At 42.0% G+C, this 10,990-nt stretch overlaps 1 protein-coding gene across 1 annotated transcript in view; it reads right to left on the minus strand.

Annotated features, from left to right (window-relative positions):
• The window catches only part of ddrgk1 (DDRGK domain containing 1), a 34,735-nt gene extending 24,663 nt beyond the window's left edge, over positions 1 to 10,072 (minus strand). Inside the window, exons 1-3 of the mRNA XM_084325450.1 lie at positions 9,885 to 10,072; positions 7,556 to 7,702; positions 5,659 to 5,822 (exon numbers count right to left, since the gene is read on the minus strand). Of these exons, the coding sequence (XP_084181576.1) occupies positions 5,659 to 5,822; positions 7,556 to 7,702; positions 9,885 to 9,972 (399 nt within the window). The 5' untranslated portion in view covers positions 9,973 to 10,072. The remainder of the gene's footprint in view (positions 1 to 5,658; positions 5,823 to 7,555; positions 7,703 to 9,884) is intronic.
• Between the last annotated feature and the right edge of the window lie 918 nt (positions 10,073 to 10,990).

Genomic DNA, 10,990 nt, shown 5'->3' on the forward strand with positions numbered 1-10,990 from the left:
AATTCGTCCACTAGATAATTTCTGTCGGACAGTTAGTAGTTAGTAGTTCGACTTTTATAACAGTAGTAGTAGCAGTAGTAGTAGCAGTACTAGCAGTAATAGTAGTGGTAGTAGTAGTAGTAGCAGTAGTAGTAGTTGTAGTAGCAGTAGTAGTAGTATTAGTAGACGTTTTAGTAGTAGTAGTTTGAGCTATCCATGTGCTAACTTTGACGATCCAGTGAGGAGGAGCAAGGAGCAGAAGGAGCAGAAGCCCTGCCTTCAACCAGTTCAGTGAGACATGGAAGGAGGGCTAACCAAGACAGGTGAGAGACTTATTATTATTGTTATTATTATTATTATTAGTGGTTTTGTTTTAGTTATTACTCTGTTCATAAAAGTTGAAAATAATGTATTTTTACATGTCATTGTCTACAGCAATGATTTGCCTGGGACATCTAGGGGGGCAGGGCGTGCCCAAGCCAACCCTAACCCTTATTACTAGGTTTGCAGACTTTGTACGCAATATATACAGAATGGAATATTGAGTGTATATACAGTGTGTGTGTGTTGTATGAGCAGTGTCTTATATGTACAATGTGTGTGCCATTTATGTGCAGACATGATGAGCAGCCTGCTCCAGGCCGACGCAGGACAACCCAGGCCAGGCCAGGCCAAGACGTCCAGCCCAGGCAGGAGATCAGGCAGGAGATCAGACCGACAGTGATCCTGATCCAGCCCCTCAGCCCCTCCGGTTCATGCCGTGCAGACCCCCAGGACCGCAGCTAGACCCCCATGCCACGTATACACAGGTAACACCTGTCAAAAGGCGTTACAGTTTGACAGGTGCAATATTTTTTTTGGATACGCCTCAGGCATCCTGCACTCTATATGACTGCACTCTAGTCATATGTGTACTGTATATATGTATATTGATTATTGAATATCCCACAATTTAATTATTTAGTTATTTTTTACTGTAAAACATTTTTTTTTTACTTTTTTTTGTAAAACAAATTACCTTTACTGACTTTGTTAAAAAAAAAAGCATGCTGGTGATCATTTCCAGTTGAGAATCAAAATTTCATCCGTGTTTATTACCTGTGTATGGAGAAAATAATGCTTTGTAAATTGAATTCTGATCTGTTCTCTTTTGTTTATGTAAATATGCTACCTGAGGGTGCATTTCCACTGTTTTATATCCTTGATTTGATATGTTTGCATTGGTTCATACTAAAAATAACACATTTTCTCAATCCGATTTTGTGTTTTGTGTTGTACATTATGCAGTATACAGTATATACAGTATTATACAATATGAAAACTAACTGTCAGGTCATATATGTGAGGCTGTGCTGAAAAAAAAGATACCAAACATACCATGGTAAAACATTTTAAAATGGGAATTATACAATTTAAATCAAAATTAGCCAAAACATATGAAATATCCCAAGACCCAGAAGGGTTTTAAGTAGATTGTATTCTTTACTGACCCTTTTCTAACTATGTCAAGTTAAGTATATACTGTGCTGTTTTTTCTTTTTTCTTTATTAGTCAGTTTTGTTTGGTCGCAGTTATCAACACCCTGATGAAGGCCCTGTGTAGGCCGAAACATGTCGGTTTATTTTAAAATTCTCTAAACAATGTGAGCCATAAAATAAAGGCATTTTAAAACTTGTAGAGCTGCCTTGGATCTCAACTTTTTTATAACGAATCCTACCCCAGATTTTATCCAAAGAGCACCTACCGAAACAAAACCAAGAACGCTGAAGCCCTCTCCATATCCTCTTTTTGATCTAGAGATCTATCTCTATATCTATCTCTGGCCTGACGACATGTACAGAGCTGTCTGTGAGCTTGTTTTACTCTGTAGTAAAGCAACCTTTCTACAAATACAAAGACTTCAAGAGTGGAATTCCACCTTAAGTAAAATAGTCTAGATGATTCTGACAGGTAACCGGTTGAAATAATGTCCCATGGGGTTTATTTTTAACCCTTTATTACACCTATCCTGAACGAAAACCTGAAAAGGAAAACAGCATCACTTTTGAAGTTAACAACATAGACAAATTAAAACATTTCCCCAAACAAGTTTGACCCAAGGAATTCAGTACAATACCATGTCAGCATGACCAACCTCTCTATATACTGATGATCCTGCTCTACCATGTCAGCATGACCAACTTCTCCATATACTGATGATCCTCCTCTACCATGTCAGCATGACCAACTTCTCCATATACTGATGATCCTCCTCTACCATGTCAGCATTACCAACCTCTCTATACTGATGATCCTCCTCTACCAGCATGACCAACCTCTCTACTGTATATACCGATGATCCTCCTCTACCATGTCAGCATGACCAACTTCTCCATATACTGATGATCCTCCTCTACCATGTCAGCATGACCAACTTCTCCATATACTGATGATCCTCCTCTACCATGTCAGCATGACCAACCTCTCATATACTGATGATCCTCCTCTACTATGTCAGCATTACCAACCTCTCTATACTGATGATCCTCCTCTACCAGCATGACCAACCTCTCATATACTGATGATCCTCCTCTACCATGTCAGCATGACCAACCTCTCTATATACTGATGATCCTCCTCTACTACCAGCATGACCAACCTCTCCATATACTGATGATCATCCTCTACCAGAATGACCAACCTCTCATATACTGATGATCCTCCTCTACCATGTCAGCATGACCAACCTCTCTATATACTGATGATCCTCCTCTACCAGCATGACCAACCTCTCTATATACTGATGATCCTCTACCAGCATGACCAACCTCTCCATATACTGATGATCCTCCTCTACCAGCATGACCAACGTCTATATACTGATGATCCTCCTCTACCAGCATGACCAACCTCTCATATACTGATGATCCTCCTCTACCATGTCAGCATGACCAACCTCTATATACTGATGATCCTCCTCTCCCATGTCAGCATGACAGACCAACCTCTCATATACTGGTGATCCTCCTCTACCAGCATGACCAACCTCTCCATATACTGATGATCCTCCTCTACCATGTCAGCATGACCAACCTCTATATACTGATGATCCTCATCTACCATGTCAGCATGACCAACCTCTATATACTGATGATCCTCATCTACCATGTCAGCATGACCAACCTCTCCAGATACCTGGACCACGGCACTGGCACCTTGACCACGGCACTGGCACTGCAAGCTAATACATGTGTCCGAACTGGCTGAGTCTCTGGACTCAAGAGTACTGCAGCACTCTGCTGGGATACTATGACTTTTCTGGGGATGACTGTGCCAGCGCTTTCAAAGGCAAAGGAAAGGTGAATCCGTTGAATAAGCTGCAGAAGAACCCTAGATTCTAGAAGGCTTTTAGTCAGCTTGGCACATTGTCGCTGGTAACAAATGAGCTCCAACAGGAGATGGAGTCCTTCACATGCATTATGGATGGCCATGGTCGGATGAAGTCAGTTGATGCTGTGTGAGCCAAGATGCTGCAGAAAATGATGGGTGCTGATAAAGTCCTGGATGCAAACTCCAAAGTAGACATTTAACGCCTGCCTCCCCCCAAGGTCTGTCTCATCCCACATGTACAGCAAGCCAACTTCAGAGTCGCCTGGTACAAAAGAGCAGAACAGCCGATATTCAAGAGGCCCAAAGCCTATGGCTATGATCAAAGTATGGACTGGGAAAAACAATGGATGAACAGGTGTTAGAGCCTGTCTGGACGGTTGGACCCATCCTCCGTCCTTCTCTTGTTGAGGTACTGGCCCAGAAAGTGGAGTCAGAAGAGCAAGAAGCTCTTGATAAGGAGGCAGATTACACAAAAAATAACATGGATAAGGAGGATGGAGAGTACGAGTGTGATGAGGCGGAGGAAGAGATGGAGATCAAAGAGATAGACTTTGACAATTGTTTTAGTGATGATGATGATGATGATTAGTAGTTTAGGGCAGGGGTTCCCAAACTTTTCAGGCCAGGACCCAGAAAATAAGGCGTCAGAGAGCCACGGCCCAATGCACATCATCAGGCTTTTTTTTTTGCCAGGCGACCGATTTTTTAAACCAAATATCACTTCAATCCTATTAAGTTAGTTCAAGTTAGTTATTCATTTATATGTGCTATTTATGAGAGGGCTAACTTGTTGCAAAATAATAATGATAATAATAATAGCCTCATTAAAATACTATTGTTGCTTCGGTTGTTTTCAGCATTTTATGTGCATAATATGTTATTTAGTTTGAAATGTTCGTTGAAATAAGTAGATTTTTCGTTTTTGTTTATTTATTAAGTTAATATAAAACCATATAGTCACATTTTAGAATACAATAGAATAGAATTTTAGAATACAACTAGAAACACTGTCCTGGCCTGCTTCTAAGTTCAGTGGCCTGACAAAAAAAAAAAAAAAAAAATTTATTTTTTTTTAATCATCTCGCGGCCCACCTTTGGGTCGCGACCCCGACTTTGGGAACCACTGGTTTAGGGCACAAAATACAAGTAGAAAAAAATACTTGAATGTTGTGTCAACAAAGAAGATATCCAGTCCATGATATCCAGTGCATATGAAAACATATAGTTTGAACCATAACAATAAATAAATCACTGATCAAAATCGCATTGGGAAAATGTGTTAATTTGTCTCTATAGAATTGTTTATGCAACTCTACAATATTTAGGGCATAACGGCATGGAGACAATCTTTATTACAATATTATTTCCAATATTAACCTAAATCGATCTCGTCCAATGCACTACATTTTAGTAAAAAGGGAAAATAGAGATGTGATATACATTTTTTCAGCGTTTCTTTGCTTTTTTCTGTCCTGAAATGATGTGTTTGAATCTTTTTTTTTTTTTATCCGCTTTTTCTCCCATTTTCTATATTTGTCTCCCATCCCAATTTCGTATCATCCAATTCAACCCTCCCCTGTCACGGACGCCGTTTCTTGCCTCCCACAAGCCGGCTGCAATGTGGACTAAGTCATACATAGCACAAGTCCCCTCCGGTACTTGAGGTAACAGCAGTCGCATCTTTTCACCTGCGCAGCTCGATCTCTCAGTGGTGAGGAGTAACGAGTGGGAGGCTCACGCTGCCCCCGACCCTTCCTGATTCTACTGCGCAGGCGCACCAACCGACCTGTAGGAGTCGCTGTCCACAACGCCCGATCCCCACCCTTCAGATTCCCTCCCGGTAATACGGCCAATGTGTATTACTGCGGACGACCAGCTAAACTGAAAACAATGAGGAGAGCTGGATTCGAACACGCGAACCCAGCGTCTCCACATTGGTGGCGAGTGCCTTGCCCACTACACCACCTAGCCGCCCTTGATGTGTTTGAATCTTAAAAATAACAATTGTACTGAATTCCTTGGGTCAAACTTGTTTGGGCATTTTTTTATTTGTCTCTATATGTTGTTAACTTCAAATGTTATGCCGTTTTCTTTTTCAGGTTTTTGTTCAGGATAGGTGTAATAAAGGGTTAAAAATAAACCCCATGGGACATTATTTCAACCTGTTACCCGTCAGAATCTTAAAATAGACACTTCAAGGATTAAGAAATAACAGGTGGCCGGGAAAAAAATCCACCCTATGTTTCCATCTAGACTAAAAGGAGTTGTGTACTTTCTCCACCACTTGGGGGGCAGTGGATCTCTCCCCACCTCTCTCTGGGCCTTCTTGGCCTGCTTCTCCTCCAGCTTCTTCTGCTTCTTGGCTCCCACTTTACCCATGGCCTGGAACTGCTGCTCCTCCTCCTCCTCCTCATCCTCCTCCCCCTGCTGCTGCTGCTCGTCTACTACGACTGCCGCCTCCATCGGACTGTCGTCTGGAAGAGAACAATAAACTGTGTATATGTGCATGTATGGTGTGTTTGCTACTGCCACTCTTTTCTACTGCCAAATGTATTGTCATTATACAGCACAAGTACAGTACAACAAATAGAAGTTTGGCATCCAACCAGAGTACAAATATAACTGTGAGATAGTAATATACAATGTACAGGTGATTAAACTGGGTACAAAATATATAAATTCGTATAACTGGGTGTAGTGCTAATCAGATGTATGCACAGAGTTGTAATATTAATATGTACAGTGATACAGGTATAAAGACAGTATGGTAGTAGGTATTGTGACAGATCTACTCTCCCCTCCTTGGGATATGTAAGGGAAAGCAGATATATCCGTCACGTGGGTAGAGGATTAGGACTGATGTAGCACACCTGCACAGCATTAGGCACATGCACACACACTAGCTGATGGCGCTGATATAATACACCTGCACATAGAGACACACCCCACGTGCACTCACAAGCATCTCACCCAGTACATTAACCAGGGGAGGGACAGAGATTAATTGAGCAGAGTTTGGTGTTGAGAGTTATTGGTGTTCAGAGTGTGTGACGGTGAGAGGAAGTAGAGGAGAGGAGATGGCGTGATAGGTGTGCCTTGTTGACGACCCCTGGAACGGCCAAGAACCCCCCCTGTGTACTGACCTGGTTTGGACCGGACGACGACCCTGAACCCTGGACAATCCCCCTTTCTGTAGGCAAGCCCGTATTCGTGTATCGACCCCGAAACGGAACCCGACTACTGCTTTACCCAACTGGATTTAACACCTAATCAATAAATACTCGTATTGATTGATATTGCTCTCGTGTGGACCTTCGCTTTTGTTTGTATTTGAACCGTGGCGAACCTGCATCCTATCAAGTTCGTCACAGTATCATAGACATATATAAAGGCTAGAGGACTGACCCGCGCTGTTGGCCAATGGAGACTGACGTTGCCACATGGCGGCCATCTTGCCACAGGCAGCACGCCCACATGAATGTCTATGGTGCATGTACTATTGAAATAACCATAGCGTGCTAAATTTTCAATCGATTTTCAAACGGTTTGGTTTGTTATAAACGTCAGATGTAGTCATCATACTGCATACTTATAATGGACTTTCATTTATGAAAATAATTTCAACATGTCCAAGCATCGTTTGTAATAAACCAAACAGTTTGTAAATCCACCAAGATTTCAGAGAGTTAAGAATATTTATTTTGGTTTGTGCAGATCACTGACTGTCACTGACATGTTGACTGTGACAAGATGGCCACCGGTGAACTACGCTGGAGACTCCGCCTTGCACCATCTAGTTATATATATATATCTATGGTAGGCATACTGGACAGCAGCATAACTAGTAAGAGTAGGTAAGGGACATGTACAAATAGATATTGTTGCGGCTACATGTAGGCTGTCATAAAAAAGCTGCGATGGGCTAAGCAGAGGAGTATTTAACACCGACGCGCATCACATAATAATTCCGTTCCACATCCAGAATATGCTTTTCAACCTTTTATTCTTTACACATGTAAATACATACACTAATTGACTCTTGCGCTCTTGGGATACTATATTCTTGCGAAGTTGCGGTCAATAGTATGAAGTAGGTAGTTATGATTATTATGATTACAATGTAGGGCAGTTGTAGACCGTGAAAGCAGTAGGTATGTATAAATTGAGTATAGGCAACAGATTTGCCATGCGTGTGTGTACTACATACCATTGCCAGTTGCATCTCTCTGGGCACGTCTAAACCTTGCGGCGAGGTCTCTGCGCCGACGGGGCATGCCCACTCCACGCTCCTCTGCCACCGGCTGTGGGCGCGCTGCCACCCGAGCTGCGACATCTTGTATGTGTTCCGTATCGGCTGAGAATGGAGACAAAGAGAGACCTCTGTAGTTAAACTGCTTTTATATTACCAACTTTAAAAGGGAATGTCATCCATTTTAAGAATTCACATGTTCTTCTTGTGCCTCCCAGGACAGATCCGTCAGTATTTGTGAACACGCACCACTCTCTTAAGCTAGAAATCAGAGATAACCCCCCCCCCTCCAAATCGTTGACACTGGGATGTAAAATATGCAGCTGCTCCATAGAATTGAATGAGACTATAATTTTATGAGGTGATCAAATGTTTGTCTGACCTCTTACACCTAATGGTGTTTTAATTTTGGTTCAGACCTTCTAGCAAATGCTAGAATATAAACCTAATGTGGGTGTAAGAGCTCACACAAACATTGTATGGCCTGATAAAGTCAGAGAACAATTCATTGTCTATGGGGCAGGGCAGCCCCAGCTTTTACATCCAAAGAGAGTGGTGCGTTTTCACAACTGACTGACGTGTAATGGGTGACATTCTCCTTTAATATCCTATGTCGTCCTCCTAATCCTATGTTACTGGGAACAGATGGTGGAGGTAAACGGTACCCTACCCCCCCCCCCCCCCCTCACAGTGAGCTGTGGTGTTCCACAAGGAAGCATACTAGGACCGCTACTGTTCCTAATTTATGCAAATGACATGTCGTCAGCTTGTGACTGCAACTTGTTCCTGTTTGCGGACGACTCAGCCCTGCTGGTCTCTGACAAGAACAAGTTACAGGTTGAAAAAACCCTCAGCTCGGAACTAGGCAAAATCTGCATATGGCTCGCTGATAACAAACTATCATTACACATGGGCAAAACAGAGTCCATTCTCTTCGGTTCAAATAACAAACTCAAATAACGAACTCGATTCTTGTACCGGATCTCCTCTCTGGTAAACAAGAACACCCTGAAGACTCTGGCAGGAGCACTCATTCAGGGGTACTACGACTATGCTTGCACCTCATGGTACCAAAGCACCTCAAAGGCGCTAAAAACAAAATTACAAACATCTCAAAACAAACTGGTCAGACTACTGCTTGACCTTACTCCTAGAACCCACCTCACCCCTGCCCACTTTGACAACCTAGGATGGCTTAGAGTAGACGACAGAGTACAACAACTTGCAATGGGCCTGGTCTACAAGATACACTACACGACCAAGGTACCCATGTACATGTCAAAATACTTCCCAAAGGTCAGTGAATACCACGATCACAACACCAGAGGGAGCTCCACAAATCATGTTAAACCCAGATTCGGCTCAAATAAGGGACTAAACACGTTTCGCAATTATGCCACATCAATGTGGAACGCCCTACCCAAAGCTGTAAAGGAATGTGGATCACTACCCACTTTCAAAACCTCTCTCAAGGGACACCTACGGGAGACTGCAATTCAACACTGGCCCCTGTAAATATCCTAACCCAACCCCCTCCAATGTACAGTCATTTACCTAGTATGGTTGTGTCAATAGTTCAATGTACAATTTTGTTTGTTTGTACAGTGTCTCCCCCCCCCCCCCCCCCTCAATGTACAGTATTACTTGTTTATACAGTGTGCCCCCCGGCCCCCCCCCCCCCCAACCACCTCCAATGTAAATTACCCAGTATGGTTGTCAATATCCCAATGTACCCAACCCCCCCCACACAACCTCCTCCAATGTACAGTTTCTACGTCAAATGTATATACTCCCTTTTCTTGACTCCTTCTGTATCACAAACAGTACTGTATTTGCAAATCTGGTATGTCATAAATGTATAGATGTAGCAGTACTGACTATCTGTATGTCATGTATGTCATATATGTCCTGATGAATTGAAAATGGGGGACCCTGATGTAAACAAGACGAAAGTCTTTCTCTGGTCTGCATCCCCTTAACAATTGTGTGTATTGAGCTGTACTGTATTGTACCCATTCTACAATCTGTTAATAAAGTTTTCAATCAATCAATCAATCAGATGAATACACTAGCTAGCTTGCTCTCTATCTAATGTAACGTTAGCTAACTGAGATAGAAGTCAGGAGAAAGAATTACAGAGCAATTAAAAATAAAGAGAAATTCATGACAAAGAGAGGGGGAAAGTAAACTAAACACAAAGGAAAGGTTTAAGAACTGACACATATGGCATGCGAGTTGTAAAATGTTAGCTGACTAAGCTAACGTTAGCCAACAGCTAGTTCCTCACCTTCCTCTGATTTACCCCGCACCTTCACCGCAAAGACAATAAGCACAATGAGGATTGCTGCAGCTATCAAATACAACGCAATATCCATGATTAATCTAAAACAGTTCCGCTGAGTGAAATTATTATTACATGTCTTATTCGTATCGTATGCTGACTAGCTACAAAGCCACGTCTGTTCTTCTGTGCTATGTTGTGTTCACGTGACCGAGAAACGTCATCAGCCTTTCAAGTTTGAGAAATTCACACTGCCACCCTGTGGATAAGTAGAATAAGGGCAGGCCCTGGCCTCAGGAGAGGACAAATAAATCTCTAAAAAATAAAATATTTGAAATATAACCATGTAATATCAATAACAGAATACATGCAGCCCAAGCTCAAGCTACGTTAGAAAATTCAAGATGTATTTGACATTTACACCAGTTACAATAAAAATCGTATTTTGCTAGTCCCACCTTGTGACCTTCACACAGAATCACAAAATATAGACTTAACCTAGAATGAAAAATATTAAGAAAAACTTTAATGCTAAAATAAAGAATCTTAACAAAGACAAATAAAGTAGAAAAATAAGTCACAAGTGACAGAGTAACAATATTGCACATTCAGTTCACAGTATAGTGTACTGTAGAAGGATATACCGTGCACTATGTCCTAAAGTGAGGGGAAGGCTGCTCCTGAGATGGACTGTGCCGTTTTTATCACATGCTGGAGTGCCTTCCTTTCCTGGGCAGTGCAGTTATAATAAGAGGGAACCCTAGTCCAGTTGGACCTGGGTGAGTGGCACTGAGGAAGGCAACAAGACCGGGGCCCAAAGAGGTTACACATAAGTCTATTCAATATCCCCACCAGGGCCATGGTCTCCAGTCCACAGTACATCAATAGCCCAAAACCAGGCTGTTTCAATGACTGAATCAAAGTCAAAAGTCAAAGATTTTATTTGCCATGTATGTACGAATCCACATTGGAATACAGGTACAGAGCAAACACTGTGTGTCTACAACTAATCCAATACAGGAGCAGAGTAGAAACAGTACAGGAAAAATATGTAAAAACACACAGTATAAAAGGACAAATGCTAAAATTGATATCAACATCCCCTAAAAGTG

The sequence above is a fragment of the Notolepis coatsorum genome (assembly GCF_963971535.1).
Source record: "Notolepis coatsorum genome assembly, chromosome: 11".
NCBI classification, from domain to species: domain Eukaryota; kingdom Metazoa; phylum Chordata; class Actinopteri; order Aulopiformes; family Paralepididae; genus Notolepis; species Notolepis coatsorum.